Source organism: Erinaceus europaeus, chromosome 12 (assembly GCF_950295315.1).
Source record: "Erinaceus europaeus chromosome 12, mEriEur2.1, whole genome shotgun sequence".
Classification (NCBI taxonomy): domain Eukaryota; kingdom Metazoa; phylum Chordata; class Mammalia; order Eulipotyphla; family Erinaceidae; genus Erinaceus; species Erinaceus europaeus.
The window spans coordinates 34881780-34903458 of record NC_080173.1 but is presented as its reverse complement, the minus strand read 5'-3'; the positions used below and the strand labels follow the sequence as shown (position 1 = coordinate 34903458).

General features: G+C 38.2%; 1 protein-coding gene across 8 annotated transcripts in view; it reads right to left on the bottom strand.

Moving 5' to 3' along the window:
* The window catches only part of ERC2 (ELKS/RAB6-interacting/CAST family member 2), a 1141350-nt gene that overhangs the window by 561179 nt on the left and 558492 nt on the right, over positions 1-21679 (bottom strand). For all 8 annotated transcript variants that reach the window (XM_060203088.1, XM_060203089.1, XM_060203094.1 and 5 more), the window contains one exon: positions 10898-11065. In XM_060203088.1, the coding sequence (XP_060059071.1) occupies positions 10898-11065 (168 nt within the window). The remainder of the gene's footprint in view (positions 1-10897; positions 11066-21679) is intronic.

Genomic DNA, 21679 nt, shown 5'->3' with positions numbered 1-21679 from the left:
TACAAAAGCTGGATAAGGGCAAGAGACCAGCATACTTTAATGATGGCCCTATTCATCACTATCAAGATACCTCATCATCTGGGGCCCTAGTCAGGGAATCCTGGTATTTCAACATAAATATGATGGGCTAGACCTGTAACAGGTCCCTTTCTCCACTATCACTGGCCATCCCCATCAGGAACATCATAAGCCCTCTTGTGGTTCTCTACAGGACCTTTCCCTCAATGTAGAACAATGGTAGAAACTGCCCCACTATGAAGGGAGGCTGGGTCAACATACTCTGCCACTTGAGGAAGATGTGTCCTGAAATGAGTGCAGCCTAGACTGTTCCTAGCTATGGCCATAGACATTGACCTCAGACAGACAGGGATATAGAAGTTACACAGGTTCCTTTGCTAAATATTAACAGACATGGGCCCTAGGTCAGATCAGTGAGGTTTACAGTTAGTGGTATTTATATAGTTTTCCCATATTTGGTAGCAAATGTCTGATCTGATCCAGACTTCCTAGTTTCTTCTAACAGAAAGACCCTAAAATATCATCTTCTATATTCTTATATTTAGGATCCTGATTACTAAACAATCTGTTCTGCTTTTATCTTAATGCTTTTCAGCCACCAAGTTACAGATGCTACCATGATGCGAAACTGACGTCCCTGGGCAGACAATCTCACAAATGTGTCTTGGAATCCCAGAGTACCATCTCATCTGAGAAATATAGAAAGAGGCTAGGGTCAGAAATACCAAAGTAGAACACCTGGGACCTCAACATGACAGGAATAAAACGACTTCACCAGGGAGTGCAAACACATGTGGCTCATGGACAGAGAGAAGCCTAAGGAGAGATTAAGTGGCTGATAACAGTCCTGCAGTTTACCAGTTGAGACACCACCTCCAGTCTGTTTAACCAAAAAAGATGACTGAAGGGAGAAGAGAACTTCCCTAAGACTCATCAAATAGAATTGTGAGTCTCCATTGCTACTGCCCTCAGAATCTGGAGCAGTGGTGGGGAGGCCCTGTGCTGACACCAGGGACAGAGAACTAACCAGGAAACTCAGGAGAAGATCTATACTTCCATGGCCTAGAGACGTGGGGATGTGAGAATCACTTTACATAACCACTGGATGATCTCTGCCCCACCATGCTTTATCTCTTGGTCAAGAGTCACTGATAAAGCTAAAAAGCCTACTTGTAGTTTAAAAGCTCTCAGGATCCCATAGACACAGGGAAGAAAAATAATGAAAAAAGGCTTTTAAACCACTATGCTCCAACTCAGAAATATTGAAACAACTGTCAATTTCCATAACTGTGAACTCTTTAAGTACCTAACTTAGACACAAGACAATCCAAGCAAGAGTGATCAGTAATTTGAAAACTACTGAGAGAGGGACCTCATAACATACTAGATAGAATGACTAAACCAACAAGAAGAAATATTGGAGAAATGAACCAGGACAAGAGTCCAGCTAAAAGCCCCCCAAAGGATGAAGCACAAAATAATGAGGTCAACATCCAAACACTACTTAAAGAAATAATCCTTAGGAGTGAGTAAAGAGTTTGAAAGAATTGTCATCAGAAATGCAGAAACAACAAATGAGTCTACAGAAAAAAACACTAATTATCTAAAGGTTATTAGAAAACTGAAAGCTGAAATAGCTGAGTTAGAAACACAAATAGCTGAACAAGCTAAAACAGTGTCAGAATAGGGCAACAAAATAGATGAACTCCAGAAAACAGTACAGGGGAGAGAGAATAGAGTAAATGAAGCTAAAAACAGAACTAGTAAGACTGAGGACTGACTAGAGACAACTAAAAAAGAATGAAGTGATCTCAAAAAGAGATTAAGAGATACTGAAAACAACAACAGAGACCTATGGGATGACTTCAAAAGAAATAATATATGCATTATTGGCTTACCAGAGGAAGAAAGAGAGGGAGGAGAAGAAAGCATTCTTCAGGACATAATAGCTGAGAACTTCTCTAGAAAACATAAAAAGCATAAAGGGTCAAGAAGCCCAGAGGGTCCCAAACACAATTAACACAGACTTAAAGATGCCAAGACACATCATATTTAGAGTGGAAAGGAATAAGGATAAAGAAAGGATGCTGAAGGCTGCAAGAGAATAACAAAGAGTCACCTACAAAGGAAAACCCATAAGATTAGCAGCATACCTCTCCATACAAACACTACAGGCCAGAAGAGAATGGCAAGATATTTAAAGTGCTCAATGAGAAAGGCTTTCAACCAAGGCTACTGTATCCTGCTAGACTCTCATTCAGACTAGATTAAGGCATAAAAATTCTCACACAACAGTTGAATCAACTATCACCAAGCGTGCCCTGAAAGAAGTTCTGAAAGATCTCCTATAAACAGTCAGTTCTATGAACATCATGTTGATATCAAAAGCAGACAGGGACACAACCAAAAAAGAAAACTATAGACCAATATCTCTGATGAACATAGATGCGAAAATATTGAACAAAATTCTAGCCAACCAGATACAACAGAATATCAAAAAGATTGTTCATCAAGACCAAGTGGGGTTTATCCCAGGCATGCAAGGTTGTTTTAATATACGTAAATCAGGCTTCTTTAAGAGAATAGAACAAACACTACAATCATTTATCTGGAACCTGAAAACACCTAGAATTGCCAAAACCATCTTAAGGAAAAGAAACAGAAATGGAGGCATCACACTCCCAGACCTTAAACTATATTATAAAGCCATCATCATCAAAACAGCATGGTACTGGAACAAAAATAGGCACACAGACCAGTGGAACAGAATTGAAAGCCCAGAAGTAAATCCCAACACCTATGGGCATCTAATCTTTGATAAGGGGGCCCAAAGGATTAAATGGAAAAAGGAGCCTCTCTTCAATAAATGGTGCTGGGAAAACTGGGTTGAAACATGCAGAAGAATGAAATTGAACCACTTTATCTCACCAGAAACAAAAATCAACTCCAAATGGATCAAAGACCTAGATGTCAGACCAGAAACAATCAAATACTTAGAGGAAAACATTGGTAAAACACTTTCCCACATACACCTCAAGGACATCTTTGATGAATCAAACCAAATTGCAAGGAAGACCAAAGCAGAAACAAACCAATGGGACTACATCAAATTGAAAAGCTTCTGCACATCCAAAGAAACTATTAAACAAACAGAGAGACCCCTCACAGAATGGGAGAAGATATTCACATGCCAGACATCAGACAAGAAACTAATCACCAAAATATATAAAGAGCTCAGCAAACTTAGCCACAAAAAAGCAAATGACCCCATCCAAAAATGGGCAGAGGAAATGAACAAAACATTCACCACAGAGGAGATCCAAAAGGCTAACAAACATATGAAAAACTGCTCTAGGTCACTGATTGTCAGAGAAATGCAAATTAAGACAACACTAAGCTACCACCTCACTCCTGTAAGAATGGCATACATCAAAAAGGACAGCAGCAACAAATGCTGGAGAGGATGCGGGACAGACCCTTTTACATTGCTGGTGGGAATGTAAATTGGTACAGCCTCTGTGGAGAGCAGTCTGGAAAACTCTCAGAAGGCTAGACATGGACCTTCCATATGACCCAATAATTCCTCTCCTGGGGTTATACCCCAAGGACTCCATAACACCCAACCAAAAAGAGGTGTGTACTCCTATGTTCATAGCAGCACAATTCATAATAGCTAAAACCTGGAAGCAACCCAGGTACCCAACAACAGATGAGTGGCTGAGAAAGCTGTGGTTTATATACACAATGGAATACTATGCAGCTATCAAGAACAATGAACCCACCTTCTCTGACCCATCTTGGACAGAGCTAGAAGGAATTATGTTAAGTGAACTAAGTCAGAAAGATAAAGATGAGTATGGGATGATCCCACTCATCAACAGAAGCTGACTAAGAAGACCTGAAAGGGAAACTAAAAGCAGGACCTGATCAAATTGTAAGTAGGGCACCAAAGTAAAAACCCAGTGGTGAGGGGTAGACATGTAGCTTCCTGGGCCAGTGGGGGGTGGGAGTGGGCGGGAGGGATGGGTCACAGTCCTTTGGTGGTGGGAATGGTGTTTATGTACACTCCTAGCAAAATGTAGACATATAAATCAGTAGTTAATTAATATGAGAGGGGGAAATCAATTGTATGTCTCAAAGTTTCTCAAAAGACAAACTGAATCTTTTTAATATATAGGCTATGTATTTGATATGCGGACTCTCTCAAAAGCCTAGACCAAGTAGATTAGAAGCTTCCAATAGCACAGCTATATACAAGATACTGGGTACTGTACAGCAAACCATAACAAAGGGACTTTTCAAAGTTAACCCAATTAACAAATATTGTGATGATAATATTAACTATTGATTGTCTTTTTGAACCCTAAGACAGCAGGAACCTCACATCTTCACTATAGAGCCCCTACTTCCCCCAGTCCTGGAACCCTTGGATAAGGCCCACTTTCCCGTATGCATCTCCCAATCCAAACCAAATAATATTGCATCCGCCGATCACAACCTAACCAAAGCAACGATTGCCACCTCAACATGCTTCACCTCAGACTGTATCCAGAGACTTCACGTGTGGAATGACAACCCTTCAGCTTCATTACTCGGGTGAGACCTTTCCTTTAATAGTACACTCTAATTTCATCTCGGGTAGTTCACTTTCTAACAAAGTCCCATAACCTAGATATACACCAGTTCCTGTGAGAGAGAGCTTATGTGCACATGTGTCCATAAACTACTGCAAAATATATACCTGAAAGCAGGATTACACTAGAGTTTGCAGTGAGTACCTCCCTAACACTTCCTCTCCACTATTCCAAGCTTGGGATCCATGATTGCTCAACAAATTGTTTGGCTTCATATGTTCACTCTCTTTTCAATCACCAGGTTCCAGATGCCACCAGGATGCTGGCCAGGCTTCCCTGGATTGAAGACCCCACCAATGTGTCCTGGAGCTCAGCTTCCCCAGAGACACACCCTACTAGGGAAAGAGAGAGGCAGACTGGGGGTATGGACCGACCAGTCAACGCCCATGTTCAGCGGGGAAGCAATTACAGAAGCCAGACCTTCTACCTTCTGCAACCCTCAACGACCCTGGGTCCATGCTCCCAGAGGGCTAGAGAATGGGAAAGCTACCATGGGAGGGGGTGGGTTATGGGGATTGGGTGGTGGGAATTGTGTGGAGTTGTACCCTTCCTACCTTATGCTTTTGTTCACTAATCCTTTCTTAATAAAAAATTTAAAAATATATATATATACATAAATCAATCAATGTGATCCACCATGTCAACAAAAACAAGACCAAAAACCACATGGTCATATCAGTAGATGCAGAGAAAGCCTTTGACAAAATACAACATCCCTTTATGATCAAAACACTAAAAAAAATGTAATAGATGGAAAATTCCTGAAGCTAGTGGAGTTTATATGTAACAAACCTACAGCCAACATCATACTCAATGGTGAAAAACTGGAAGTATTTCCCCTCAGATCAGGTATTAGACAGGGGTGCACACTATCACCATTACTATTCAACATAGTGCAGAAAGTTCTTGCCATAGAAAGCAGGCAGGAGCAAGGAATTAAAGTGATAAAGATTGGAAGAAAAGAAGTCAATTTGCAGATGACATGATATTATACATAGAAAAACATAAAGAATCCAGCAGGAAGCTTTTGGAAATCATCAAGCAATACAGTAAGGTGTCAGGCTACAAAATTAACATTCAAAAGTCAGTGGCAGTCTCTATGCAAACACTAAGTTAACAAAAGTTGAAATCCAGAAATCAGTTCCTTTTTACTATAGCAACAAAAACAATAAAATATCTAGGAATAAACCTAACCAAAGAACTGAAAGACTTGCATACTGAAAATTATGAGTCACTACTCAAGGAAATTGAAAAAGACACAAAGAAGTAGAAAGATAATCCATGTTCATGGGTTGGAAGAATTAACATCATCAAAATGAATACATTACCCAGAGCCATATACAAATTTAATGCTATGCCATCAAGATCCCAACCACATTTTTAGGATAATAGAACAAATACTACAAATGTTTATCTGGAACTGGAAAAGACCTTGAATTGCCAAAACTATCTTGAGAAGAAAGAACAGAACTGGAGGCAATACAATCCCAGATCTCAAATTGTATTGTAGGGCTCTTGTCATCAAAACTGCTTGGTACAGGAAGATGAAAAGACACATTGACCAACAGAATAGAGTTGAGAGCACAGAAGTAAGTCCCCACACCTATGGACATCTAATCTTTGACAAAGGTGCCCAGACTATTAAATAGTGAAAGAAGAGTGTCTTCAACAAATGGTGTTGGAAAAAATAAGTTTAGACATGAAGAAGAATGAAACTGAACCATTATATTTCACCAAATACAAAAGTAAATTCCAAGTGGATCAAGTACTTGGATGCTAGAAACTATCAGATACTTAGAGGGAAATTTTAGCAGAGCTCTTTTCTGCAATCAATATTATAGAGATCTTCAATGAAACAAATACAATTACAAAGAGTAATGCAAGCATAAACCTATTAGACTGCATAAAATTAAAAAGCTTCTGCACAGCAAAAGAAACTAACACCCAAACCAAGAGACCACTCACAGAATGGGCAAATATTTTTATATGCCATACATCAGACAAGAGGCTAATAACCAAAATATATAAAGATCTTGGCAAAACTCAACAAGAAGAAAACAAAAAACCCCATCCAAAATTAGGGAGAGGACATGGACAGAATATTCACCACAAAAGAGATCCAAAAGACTGAGAAACACATGAAAAAAATGTTCCAAGTCTCTGATTTTCAGAGAAATGCAAATCAAGACAACAATGAGGTACCACTTCACTCCTGTGAGAATGTCATACATTAGAAAAGGTAGCAGCAGCAAATTCTGGAGAGGGTGTGGGGTCAAAGGAACCCTGCTGCACTGCTGGTGGGAATGTCAATTGATCCAGCCTCTGTGTAGAGCAGTCCAGAGAACTCTCAGAAGGCTAGAAATGGACCTATCCTATGATCCTGCAATTCCTCTCCTGGGATATATCCTAAGGAACCCAACACACCCATCCAAAATGATCTGTGTACACATATGTTCTTAGCAGCACAATTTGTAATGGCTAAAACCTGGAAGCAACCCAGGTGTCCAACAACAGATGAGTGGCTGAGCAAGTCATGGTATATATACATAATGGAATACTACTCAGCTATAAAAATTGGTAACTTCACCGTTTTTCAGCCCATCTTGGATAGACCTTGAAAAATTCATGTTAAGTAAAAAAAGTCAGAAACAGAAGGATAAATATGGATGATCTCACTCTCATGCAGAAGTTGAAAAACAAGATCAGAAGAGAAAACACAGGTAGAACCTGAACTGGAATTGGCATGTTGCACCAAAGTAAAAGACTCTAGCGGGGTGGGGGGGGGGGGTGTTGTATTGTTATACAGTTATACAGAAAACTGAGAAATGTTATGCAAGTACAAACTATTGTATTTACTGTCGAATATAAAACATTAATTCCCCAATAAAGAAATTTTAAAAAAAGAAAAGAAATAGGCTGGGGTTATGGATCAACCTATCAATGTCCATGTCCAGTGGAGAAGCAATTACTAATGTTGGGAGCCACATCTCCCCCTTTGCACCCCATAAGGATCTTTAGTCCATACTCCCAGAGGGTTAAAGACTAGAGACCCTTCGGGGCTGGGTGGCGGCAACTGGTTGAGTGCATATGTTATAAAGCACAAGGACCCAGGTTGGAGCCCCCAGTTCCTACCTGAAGGGGAAAATTTTCATGAGTGGTGAAGCAGGACTGCAGGTGTCTCTCTGTCTCTCTCCCTCTCTATCTCCCCCTCCCCTCTCAATTTCTGACTGTCTCTATCCAATAAACAAATAAAGATTAAAAAAATTTAAAAATAAGAAGACTAGGGACCCTTCCAATGGAGGGGAGGGTAACAGGTGGGGGGAATTGTTTGGAAGTGTACCCCTCTTAACCCATAATCTTATTGATCATCATTAAGTAACTAATACAATTTTTAAAAACTATTTATTAATTTATTTATTTGTCATTATTAGAACTTCACTGCTTTAGGCCATCTTTTTGAGACAGAGAGACAGAAACAAAGACAAAAGGAGAGAGACATAGAGAAAGAGAGAGAGAGAGAGAGAGAACTAGCATAGTACCTAAGCTTCCCAGAGTATAATGGGGACTGGGTTCAAACCCAGGCCATACAAATAATAAGGTGAACTACTGTGTTGGTGGTTTCCAATAAGTTTTCTTTCTTCTTTTATTTTTTGATCAGAGCATCACTCAGCTCTAGTTATTGAGAGTGCCAGGGGCTGAACCTAGGCCTGCTCACATGCAAGAAGTCCTGTGTGCTATTGCTCTGCTATCATTATGCCCCCCCAGCCTTTCTTTCTTTCTTCCTTCCTTCCTTCCTCCCTCCCTCCTTCCTTCCTTCCTTCCTTCCTTCCTTCCTTCCTTCCTTCCTTCCTTTATTTCTTTCTTTTAAAAAATCAGGTATTCTTCCCTTTTTATAGGGAACAACAGGTGTATGAAGTCCCACCAAAACTAAACAGTAGCTAATAAGACTTCTCCAAAAGGAATGCTATTCCCAAGGCAAGATTCTCTATAATGGGAGGGAAAGAAGAGCGAGGGAGAGGGAGAGGGGAAGGGGGGGAGAAGGAGAGAGAGAGAGAGAGAGAGAGAGAGAGAGAGAGAGAGAGAGATGCTGTAAGAGGGAAGAAATGAAGGACCTTAAACGTGTCAAGCATCTTCTGTGTCACAGCATCATTGCACTCAGAACTTATCATATACTCTCTCAATGATAACAAATAAGTATGATTAACGGCTTTAAGCATTACCCTATTCTTCTCTAAGTCTGTGTATGTTTGCCAAGACAGGATATATGAGGGTTTATATGAATTCAGAATGCATCTTCAATAAATTTAAGAATCAAATGCAGTTAAGACTCAAAATGAATTTAAAATACATCAAATAATGTGTTCAATAATCAGTAAAAATATTGAAATTAGACAATTATAATTTAGTCATATCTAAATTGGTATATTAGCTATTTTGAAGCTTTCAATGGAAATAAAATGATTTAAAATTCAATATTCAGATAGTCCATTAGAAATTTTGGGGCAAGGGAGGTGGTTTATAGCTAGAGCATTCATTTTATATGTCTAGGGCCCTAATTTTATTCTCTGGTACCACATGACAAGAAACTGATGGTGAGAATTTATGTGAATTGGCTCAAGTTCTGTGGAAGAAAGTCTGGAGATTTCTCAGACTATAAGAAATGAACCTACCTGGTGACCCAGTAACCCCTAGTCAATTATTAAAAATACTCAACTATTAAAAATGGCAAGGTCATCTCCTTTGTCTCATTGGGGGTGGAATTTGAAGAAATTACGTTAAGAGAGATCAGCAAAAATGAGAAGGATGAATAAAAGATGATCTCACTTATAGGCGGACGTTAAGAAATAAGGATGGGAAGGCAAAACACAGAGTGAAACTTGGACTAGATATGGTTTGTTGCAGCAAGGCCAAGGACATGGGGGCAGAGGGACAAGGAGAGGGGCCTCTGGCCACTGGTAATCCAATACATGGTAGTAGAGGGGGCCCTAAGTTGGTACTAGGGTTGTTGGGTAGGCACTTATCATAGAAGGATGAGAAATTGTACCTGTATGACAACTGTCTTATATATCATTTCCTAATAAAACATAAGAAGTACAAAAACAAAAAAAAATGGAACTTCATTAAAAAAATGACTGAACAGTGCTATTGTCTCTTTCCTTCTCATAAAAAAAAAAATCATCAGGCTAAGCTAAAAATTCCATAAGATAGCCACCAATACGTTTAATAACAATAGTTGAAAGTTTATATTTCTTACTTAGAATTCTTTTAAAAAATAATTTAGGGGGTTGTATTATTATGTGGAAAACTGAGAAATGTTATGCATGTACAAACTATTGTATTTACTGTCAACTGTAAAACATTAATACCCCAATAAAGAAATTTAAAAAATATTATTTTTCTATATGTTCAAAAGTTTTCCTTATCAGCAAAGGAAAAAATTCAACTATTAAGAGTATCAGACTTGAGAGCCTGAGGTCCTGGTTTGACCCCCAACAGTGCATGTACCAGAATGGTGCTCTGGTTTTTCTCTCCATGCCTGATTTATGTAAATCTTCTCTCTCACAAATAAATAAACAAATAAATAAATCTTTAAAAATGTTCCCTCAGCTAGGGAAACAGCATAATGGCTATGCAAAAAGAGCTCCAGCCTGAGGCTCTGAGGTCTCAGGTTCAATACTCAGTACCACAGTTAGCTAGACTTGAGCAGTGCTCTGGTCTGGATCTCTCTCTCTCTCTCTCTCTCTCTCTCTCTCTCTCTCTCTCTTCATTACAGCATTTTTTTTCTCCAGGTTTACTGCTGGGGCTTGGTACCTACACTATGAATCCACTGCTCCTGGAGGCTATTTTTCCATTTTGTTGCCCTTGTTGTTCATGTTGTTATTGTTGCCATTGCTGTTGTTGTTGTTGTATAGAACAGAGAGAAATTGAGAGAGGAGGGAGGGGAAGACAAAGGGGGGGAGAGAAAGAGAAAGACAGACACCTGCAGCCCTGCTTCACCTCTTGTGAAGTTACACACACACACACACACACACACACACACACACACACACACACACACACACACAGGTGGGGAGCCAGGCGCTAGAACTGGGATCCTTATGCTAGTCCCTGCGCTTTGCGCCACGTGTGCTAAACACACTGTGCTACCACCCAGCTCCCCATTACAGTATCTTTTTAAAAATTGTTCCATGAAGTGATGTGGATGGTGCAATTTCCAACCTGAAGAACTTTTATCAGCTACTCACCTTTTTCTGAAGAACATTGATTTTTCTTTCCTTCACTTCTAACATATCCTTCATGTCACGAATCTCCCCGGCTAGTGTCCCTTTCTCTTCTGTGAGATCCTGTAGCTGCTTTGTTTTCTTATTAAGAAAAGATTCTTTTTCTTCCAGCCGCAATCGCAATGCATCTACCTGAAATCAGGGGAGAAAAAAAAAAAGCTGCAGTTTATAGAGTCATTGTCAATAGTTGTCAGTCTTCCTGGGAGAGGGCTGGGGCAGCTGTATGCTCTCTGAACAAGGCAGGATCAACTAATGCACTTGAGCTGCTCAATGGCCTGCATTCAAACACCTACATTTTCCTTAAAGTATTGTTGGTGTATGTCTGAACAGTGGAATCTTTTTTAATGTAAGTTTTATATATAAAAAGGCATCATGAAATAGTAGTGCATCTCCATGCTGTGAAACCATAAACTTTTCTGCGCCTCTGAGAGCCCCAGGAGGGCAAATTGCTGTTCATGCTTTGCTGCTCCCTCCAGGAATATGGAGAGCACAATGAGCCATGCCACGGACATCTGGAAGAACAAGACTGACACATAGAAAAACACTCCCAAATTAGAAAACTACATGCTGTCAAGAGTAAGGGAATGCTGCTGGGAGAAAGAAAATGCTATGGAAATGACACCCATTCTCCAAGCTTTATGAAAAACAACTTTCCAAATACTGTTAAGACAGGGCATATGAAAAAAATAATTCCTATTTCTATCTTAACAAAGTAAGTCATTTATAATTCCTGCTTTCCAATGTCATTACAAAAGGAAAAAATAAACTGTATTTTTTAACATTCCAAAGTGTGTGCAATATATATATGTGTGTGTGTGTGTGTGTGTGTGTGTATGACGGATGAATTTAACTTTCACCTTCAGTACCAGGAATTTAATAAGTATTAACTACATGAACAATCAAGAAGTAGTAATGCAACCTATTATTTAGAGATCTCCAAGGAACAGGGGAAAAAATTAAGCAAAGTTGTGTTGTGAAGATGAAATAGTACAGGGATAAATAGGATGCCACTATAGCTCAACATAAACTCCACTGAACTTTTTTTTTCAATTATACCATAAGTGGATACATTTGGATAAAAAGAAAAAGACAAAAGGTTTTTGTTGTTGTTGTTGTTGTTTTAATGGTGCAAGAATAGCATAAGCTGCGACCAAAAGGTCTAGTGCAAATATTGTGGGAAAACAGAATTAAAGGCAACTCGGAACAACTAGAAACCACTTGGGTTTTAGGCCAGGTTAATGGTCCTATCTAGTGTTAAGGATCAGGACAAGTAGCTCCCACTCAACCCCTACACCCCAATCTTCCAGCCTCAATTTCTCCATCTATAAAACGAAGCAATTAAATAGAGAGCCTCTAAATGTCTAGAATTTTGTAGTTTTTTAAGGACAGCAGTCAGACTTGGATAGGATCATGGGAAGGACAAGGGTACTAGAAACTTAAAAGAAGTTATTAGAGTTGAATCCACTTTTTTCTCATCCCTTTTTAAAGGAAGGACTGTTAATATTGTGTTCTAAACTGTTAAACACAGTGGAGAGGGGGTGAGTAGAGAGGATATTTAATTTTTTTCCAGTTCCTGATCCAATGCAGAAGATGGATATGGGAAGTTCCAAGAAGGAAAAGGGTAATGACATCCAACTGGCAGAATAATTCTGGCAGCATCATGAAAGAGGATAGACAGTCTATGACTGCAAAGCATGGAATGTCAAACACCTGGTAGTAGTGTGTCTTCTCACATAGTACCACTGAGATATATGGATGGGAAGGGGATACTCATGTCCTGCTGAGTTTCTCTTTTCCAAGTTTAAAAAAAATAATTCCTGCAGATTTTTGAGAATTTATGCAGCCCAGAGTCTCAAGTAGCCTAACTCTGTTTACTTATCAGCTGGAGTAATATCACTATTTCTTAAATCTTTATAATATATGTTAAAAAATGATTCCTATCTTATGTACAGAGAAAGATATTTAATGAGTTCTTTAGAAATTGGCAGGATTGTGAGTCGGGCTGTAGCGCAGCGGGTTAAGCGCAGGTGGCGCAAAGCACAAGGACCGGCATAAGGATCCCGGTTTGAACCCCGGCTCCCCACCTGCAGGGGAGTTGCTTCACAGGCGGTGAAGCAGGTCTGCATGTGTCTATCTTTCTCTCCCCTCTCTGTCTTCCCCTCCTCTCTCCATTTCTCTCTGTCCTATCCAACAATGACAACAACAATAATAACTACAACAATAAAACAACAAGGGCAACAAAAGGGAATAAATAAATATTAAAAAAAAAAAGAAATTGGCAGGATGGACTGAGGACTCCACAATATAGCAGATTATAAAGGGTCACCTCCAAAAGCCAGGGTATGCACACAATCCTTCTTATCATGGATTCAGTGTGAACTGGAGCGGAAGCCCAGGATTTTGGTCCTATTAGCCACAATTTATTCCTATCAAAGCTACTAAGTCTTTGATACAGACTAAAGGAAATGTCCACTATCTAAAACTGTGATGTAAATAAAACGTACTATGGGAGGTAGTGAGTGATGCTGGAGAAAGATTAGAAAAAGAGATGCTGTATGACAAATGATACACTTGACATTTGTAGCTCTTTCTCACCATGTGCAACCTGTCAGTGGCTTGATGTATCCTCTGAACTGACATTAGACAAAAAAGCAACCCTAGCTGTAAGAATATTACTCCAGGAATGAGGCAGAGAGTAAAGGTGGTTGTGATCAACACACTATACTCAGTCCACATGGCAAGAATGAGTCTATGCCAGCTGAGTATCCTGTTTGGACTGCATTTTCCATGCACCCAACAGTATGAACTAAGCATCAAAGGAATTTGAATCATGTCCTTTAATCACCTTTAGTCTATCTTTAGAGCTTTACACAGTCTCCTAGCAGCAAGAAATGAAGCTTAAAGGATTATTTTGAGGCAAATATTTGACCTGAATTGCATCCAGTTCTCAACAATAGCACAGTTTGCAGTAAGCAAGTATGACATCACTTCTAAAGTCAAATTTTAATTTCCAGATGGTGTAAAACCACAAGCAGGCATACAGGACCTCTGATACATAAAAGTTTAAATACAGGTAAGGTCATATTAAAAAAGGTATGGTCTACTAATATCACAATTTGTAGTTCTAAAGTGAGTATCAATGAGTTGAATTAAAGTCCCTCTCACTAGTATTCAGTTTTCATTCACAGTCTACATCATTTAAAAGAATCAGAGAAGTATTAAATTCTAGATTAGACTCCACCATCAGGTACAGACATAAAAGTTAAAATGTTTAGGAACATGAAATACCTTTCCTTGCCTCTTCACTCAACACCAAATAATTTTAAGAGACCTCGACACATTCTCATTCTTATTCACATTCTCTCTCTCTCTCTCTCTCTCTCTCTCTCTCTCAAACTTTGGCATATGAATCAATAATAAAACTTGGCAAAGCAACCAGCACCATTATTTCCCAGAAAAACAAATGAAAATTAGAACTGAATGATAAAATCAGTACACAAAGACTCATGGGCTAAATTTCCAGCTTTTACAGATGACTTAACCACATAAGTACTAGTCACCTAAAACTAGCACATGTTAAAGGTAAGACAATATTTCTATTTGAAAAGAATTACTAGTTTTCTTCTTATTCAGTTTCTCTGTGTGTATTTATATATGTGTGTGTACGTATGTGCATGCATGTGCAAATGGTTAATAGCATATAACATAAAAATCCAACCTTTTATCTGACAGTACATATAAAACATGAAACATTTGTTATCACTTCAGTTCCAGGTAATAACTTGAAAGAAAAGAACCATGGCAATGAAATCGGTAAAAATTGCCAAAATCAGAGTTAGACATTATTAATCTTTATGTCAGCACCCAGGAATTATAACCAGTTTCAATGGTGAGGTAAGTTTCTAGAAGTTCTATACATAAGCCTCCTGACCTTCTGCCATATTTCACATGGACCTTCAGAAACAGTTTTAGTGTTGTGACAAAACACTAAGTGCTACCTGATGTGTCATAAATAATTTTTAAATCAAATAGTTAATTTCAACCTTAAAATTACTATTGCAACACTTGAAGGGAAAAGATCACTGTAGTAGAAGAAAAACAGGGGTCAAGTGAAAATTTTAACAGATTAAATTCTATTTACTTGACAACACTTCAGGAATTAAATAAACAAGCTATTGCAAAGAACAACTTTAAAAGAAAATGAAACTGGAACACTCACAAAGCTCCCGATACAGTTTTAGTTCACACTGAAAGTGTTTGTTTTTCCTAATGGTAGACTTGGTTTAAGAGTATACTTGAATTTGATTCAACTTGCAATCATTCAAATGGAGAGACAGTTTCAAAGTAGGAAGTATGAATAATGTACAGAGCCTACCGAGACACAAACACTAAAAATAACCTAAAACCTAAAGCTTGCCATGGTAGTAACCACTACTCACTCACATCCAATTCTCCTTTCCTTTAGGAAAGAGCTCCCTTCTCAGTTCTCTTGCGAGGTGATGGAATGTACTTCATGGCCTATATGGAGGATGATGCATATCACACCCTTTCTGGAACATTCCCCAGATTCTTCTCCATCCTCAGATGTCAAGTGGCTACAATGTCCAAAGGTGGAGTTACAACATGATAAAACCTCCATAAATCTGGAACCTCACATGACCCCCCCACTGTACCTTTACTGAGACCCCCCAATACCCAACAAGGGTTTGGCCTTACAACAGAATGTAGTAGACCACTCAGAAAATATTATAATCTCCCCTACTTTTGCTGAGAAGCAGGCACCTTAAAACTAGGAAGATTCAGGGATGGGTGATAGCCCACCAGATTAAGCACACATACTGGGAAGTTCAAGGAGAGCAGCACGGTTCCAGCTCTGGATCCCCACCCACCCCACCTGCAGGGGTGTTGCTTCACCAGCGGTGAAGCAGGTCTGCAGGTGTCTACATTTCTCTCCCCCTTTCTGTCCTCCACCCCTCTCTCCATTTCTTTCTGTCCTATCCAACAACAATAACAGCAACAACAACAATAACAACAATGGAAAAAAGATGGAGACAAGAAGCAGTGGATTCCTAGTGCAAGCACTGAGCCCCAGTGATAACTCTGGAACCAAAAAGAAACAAACAAAACCCAAACTAGAAAGATTCACTTGTCTTAGGGATTAACACAAACCAGGAGAAAAAAAAAAAAAACCATAGAACCGCTGCATCTGCCTTTTTACTTCTCAAAATTTACTTCCTTTCTCCTTTCACCCAAATTCAAATAAGGAAAAAGTGACAGAAAGGTCAAGAATAGGATTAAAATGAAATAGAAGAACCCTTGAGAGTAAACAAAGAGCAAAAAGACACAAAGCTCAAAACTTTAAAGAGAACAGGGGAAGAGACTAAATGAAAATAATAACTTTATACTCAGGGACTTGAATTTCTGTTTAGACAAGTAGTCAACTTAATTTTGTCAAAGTCTATGAGGTATAAATATGTGTATTCAAGCAATTACTAGCAATAGTTATGGGCATACCCATTAGCCTTCCAAGAGTTGGAAATATAACTAAGGTGTTCTAAGCAAAATGTGGATAATAACAGTACCTCCTTCATCAAGTTATTTTGAGGATTAAATTAAATAGCACATGTAATGCACTTAGAACAGTGCCTAGCAGCTAGAAACACCCAATAAATTTTTGCTATTGTTATTATATTTTATTCTTATACTTTCCACAACATCTAACCTGGTGATTTATATACTGTAGGAATGCAATAAATGTTGCTAATCAACAGCCTTTAGGAAAAGTAGGGAAACAGCAGGTAAGAATTTGTGCTCTAACATGTACCAGTAGGTTATATTATCTGTCATTTTCTTTAAGAAATTTCAGCATACAGTCCATGATGTGTGTGTCTGTGTGAAAGGATGTTTTGGTGGGTGGGTAGATATATTTCTCAATTGGGGAAAACATTTTTGAGGAGTAGTTAATTATCCGTGAAAGATTTTAATTAATAGCTGACATACCATAATCAGTTACCAAAATGCCTAAAGATTCTTTATATTTGATGAACATCTGAAAATTGGTCCATCAACACAACAGATGTGAGAAATGATTTTTTCCTTTTCAAGTGAGTGATGTTTGAAATGTGTAGACAGAGATGCTGTACAGGTTATGCCACTTGTCTAGGAACAGGATTTCAGGATTTAAGATGATATGTTCAATGGAAATTGATGCAAGCTACATCTGTAATTTTTAATACTCTAGTAGCCACATTTAAAAAGTAAAAAAAAAAAACAGGTTTAAATTAATTTTAATAGGGGCTGGGAGGTGGCTCATCCAATAGAACACGCATATTACCAATTTGAGCCCAAAGCCCCATATGGCAACAGCTTCAAGGAGGAAATTTCACTGGTAGTGGAGTAATGCAGAAGTGTCTCACCTTTTCTCTCTCTTACTCTGTCTCTCATCCTCTATTTAGAGGGGGGAAAATGGCCACCAGAAATGGTGAAGCTGAGCACTGAGCTCCAGCAATAAACCTGGTGGCAAAAAAAAAAAAAGATTTTGAATAATATATTTAACTATTTTTTCTCAACTCTAGGGCCTCACGTTCTTGGTCCAAACTTTATTATGAATATATATATATATATATATATGTTTATATGGAGAGGCAGGAGAGAGAAGACAAGGGAGAGAGAAGAGAGATAAAAGGTCACATACATTGAGTTCTACATCTTTCCTTTCTTTCTGTATCATAAGCTATTTAAAAAATTCTAAAAAATTAAAATTAAAAAAAAATAAAATTAAATATAAACTAATTTAAAAAATAAAATAAAATAAATAAAAACCTCACCTAATAGAATAGGACAATTTAATGCTGTTTTATGAGTAGACACTAGGGGGCAAGAGTGAAGGCTATAGACTAGTAGAGTTGCTGCATTAAGCAGACAAGAGGAAAAATAATAGTTGTCACAAAAGGTTATGTTTAAGACAGATTTTTTAATGATAACTGACGGTAAATAGCAGAACTGAAGCTTTGTGTAAGTAGAGGCGAAAGGAGCAAAAGTATCAAAGATAACTCATAGTTTGTGGCTTGAGCAACTCCATAGATAATTGGTTGCTTGCCTGTGCTATGAAAGAAAAAATAAAATCAGGTTTGAAGACAGGAAATAAAAAGCTTGGAATTAGGTATATATAACTCACTATGTCACAAAATACCCAAAAGGTATGCAACTTTATGACTTGGAACTCCTGATACAATAGAAAATGGAGTAGCATGTAACTTACATGTGGGCAAGCAGTCCTGTAATTATGACACTACAACAGGAAACTAATTAGAGCATTTTCTGTGCATTTTCAGATGTAATACCATTTACATTCTGATAACATGTGAAGAAAGCCATTTATATAGTTGAAACTTAAGAGAAATTCCTTCCCAAAGAAGGCCATACATATCACATCTTTAGCTATAAGGTGTCCCTTTCCCTCAAAGTTATAAGTAATAAGATTAGTTATACCAACAGGAGGAAACAAGGAATGCATAATCCCACTTTTGTTTAACCAGAGAAAAAATATTATCAGACAACACAAAAACAAAAAGTAATAAATGTGTTATAGAGTAAATCATAATTTACAATGAACCTTTCTCTTAATTTATAAGTCTGTGCTCATACAATTTCAGTTCAAAAAAATAAAATTCAGGAATATCTAGTATTATATAAACTTAAAATGTGCTTATAAAAGTCACAGTCATCATCTTGTTAATAACACAGTTGAGGTTTTCAGGTTGTAAAGATGCATTTTGCCCTACCTCCCAGTTAAAAAAATTATACCTAAGCCCCATATGCCAGCTACTTGAGGAAACAATGCTGGGTTAAGAGTGTTTCATATCACCTACATGGAGAAATTCATATCATATGTGCACTAATAATCCAGAAACTGAATAAAGCCTGTTTTAATACTTAATTTTTTGGCTACTTCTTACACTAAGGTGGTTTTAAGTGACTAGTCCAAAGTTCAAAATTTAACATCCAGTTCAGTTCCAGCAAATTTCTGAGAACACATGGGAATTGTAACTCATGTGTTAATACTTAAAGTTTTTGTTAATAAAACTTCCAACACTAACCTTACCTCACTGAACTTAACTCAGTGGTTTTTATGCTCACTATAAAACTATAGCTGTCATACTATTTTTGAATTACTACAAAAGGAAGTAAGCCTTTCCAAAGTCAATATTATTTTGCAACATGACGATAGTTATAAATTCAAAATACTTAATACCAATTTGCAAAACTATCAATCTTAGTACCTCCTAGCATTTAAATATCCCATCTTCAAAACATTTACTATTATCAAAACAAGTTAAAGAAAACATAATGTATCATTCATATTGCACTTTGCTGTCAAGTTAGCACATTAAATTTCAACATAGAAGCACATTTTAACATAAAATTTTAAAATATTGGTCTTACGTAGATATGTCATGAAGTTTTAAATCCCAAATAATATAAATCACTGATAGTTTAGTACCAAGATTAAGTAATAATTTCATTATCTCAAAGTCAGAGCTTTTTAAAGTTCAGAGAAGTAACCTTGGACTTCCAGAAGGTGTGGCCACAGAGTAACAGACCAGATACAACTCTTCCCCAAAACAACAAATACCTACAACTATTGAACATAACAATACCACCAACTACAACTAGATGACCGCAGACACACCACAGCACATGGATGGGGTGAGAAGGGGCATGGGAATGAAGCCAAACACAAAGTATATAGAAGCAGAAAACAGCACCACTTTCTCTCTATTTGCAGCAGTAGTCAATGCTTCACACAGTACTGGAAGTGAGAAAAGGGAACAGACGACCTTTTAATCCATGAAGATAGGGGTGAGATAAAGGAAAGTATACAACAAAAAAACAGGGAGTATTTGTGACCAAAAGAAGCCCAATCTGTCACCAAAAACATAAAAGTAGTTTGCAGCAGAGCTGGTAGTGTCTAAAGGGTAAAAGAGTACCCTTCTATGAACACAGCTGCAGTTCAGCAGCAAACAGTTGAAACCTGGTTTCAGATTGAAATCATGCAGAGCTAGCATATACACAAACCATATGGAGCACAAAACAGCTCAAAGATACAACAAAAACCAAACCACAACCCCACCTTGCCACCATGCAACATATAAATAAAGTGAAACCCAGAGTCCACACAATAGCACCACATGCTAGCCAGCAATAACCAGGAAAAACACTTCCAGAGGCAGGGCTATGGAGCAGCAGCAGCTTTGTTTCTCTCCACTCTGCTCATGGATCATCTAGGAATATCAAAGGAGATCACCTGAGACCACAACAAGACAGGACAATAATGACTTAATGAACCCACCAAAACACATGTGGCTCGTGGACAGAGAGGAGCCTAATGAAAGACTGAGTGGCTACTAATAGTCAGCAGTTTACTGGTTGAGGCACCACCTCCAGTCTTTCACCAATAAAAAGACTGCTGAAAGGAGGAGAGGACTCCACTAAGACTCACCAAATGCAACTGTGAGTCTCCATGGCTGCTGCCCTCAGAGGCTGGAGCAGCAGGGAGGAGGCAGCTGACAAGGAAACTCAGGAGAAGATCCATACATCAGTGGCCTAACAGTGGGGCTATATAGTGGGAGCCTTTCTACATTGTTCTCCTGATGAGAAAACAGTGAATAATTGTCACAGAACATACAAACTATAGATGGAACTTGTTTAGAAACTCACATAGTAGTGCTGCCCGGCTTGACAGAGAAGCTGCATTGAGCCCAGAGCATTGGATCCTTGAGGTGTGGGAATCTCTTTCAAAACCACTGTATTATCTCTCCCCCAACCTGCATGATCTGTTCGTTAGGAGTCATTGGTTAAGCTAAAAACCCTAGTTATAGTTTAAACACACTCAGGCTTCCATAGACTCAGGGAAGAAAAAAAATGAAAAAGGCTTTGAAGCCACTGTACTCCAACTCAGAAATATTGAAACAACTGTCAATTTCCATAACTGTGAATTCTTTAAGTACCTTAGACACAAGACAATCCAGGCAAGAGTGATCAGTAATTTGAAAACTACTGAGAGAGGGACCTCATAACATACTAGATAGAATGACTAAACCAACAAGAAAAAATATTGGAGAAATGAACTAGGACAAGAGTCCAGCTAAAAACCCCACAAAGGTGTGAAGCACAAAATAATGAGGTCAATATCCAAACACTACTTAAGGAAATAATCCTTAGGAGTGAGTAAAGAGTTTGAAAGAATTGTCATCAGAAATGCAGAAACAACAAATGAGTCTACAGAAAAAAACACTAATTATCTCAAGGTTATTAGAAAACTGAAAGCTGAAATAGCTGAGTTAGGAACACATATAGCTGAACAAGCTAAAACAGTGTCAGAATAGGGCAACAAAATAGATGAACTCCAGAAAACAGTATAGGGGAGAGAGAATAGAATAAATAAAGCTAAAAACAGAATTAGTAAGATTGAGGACTGATTAGAGACAACTAAAAAAGAATGAAGTGATCTCAAAAAGAGATTAAGAGATACTGAAAACAACAACAGAGACCTATGGGATGACTTCAGAAGAAATGATATACGCATTATTGGCTTACCAGAGGAAGAAAGAGAGGGAGGAGAAGAAAGCATTGTTCAGAACATAATAGCTGAGAACGTCTCTAGAAAATATAAAAGGCATAAAGGGTCAAGAAGCCCAGAGGGTCCCAAACACAATTAATACAGACTTAAAGATGCCAAGACAC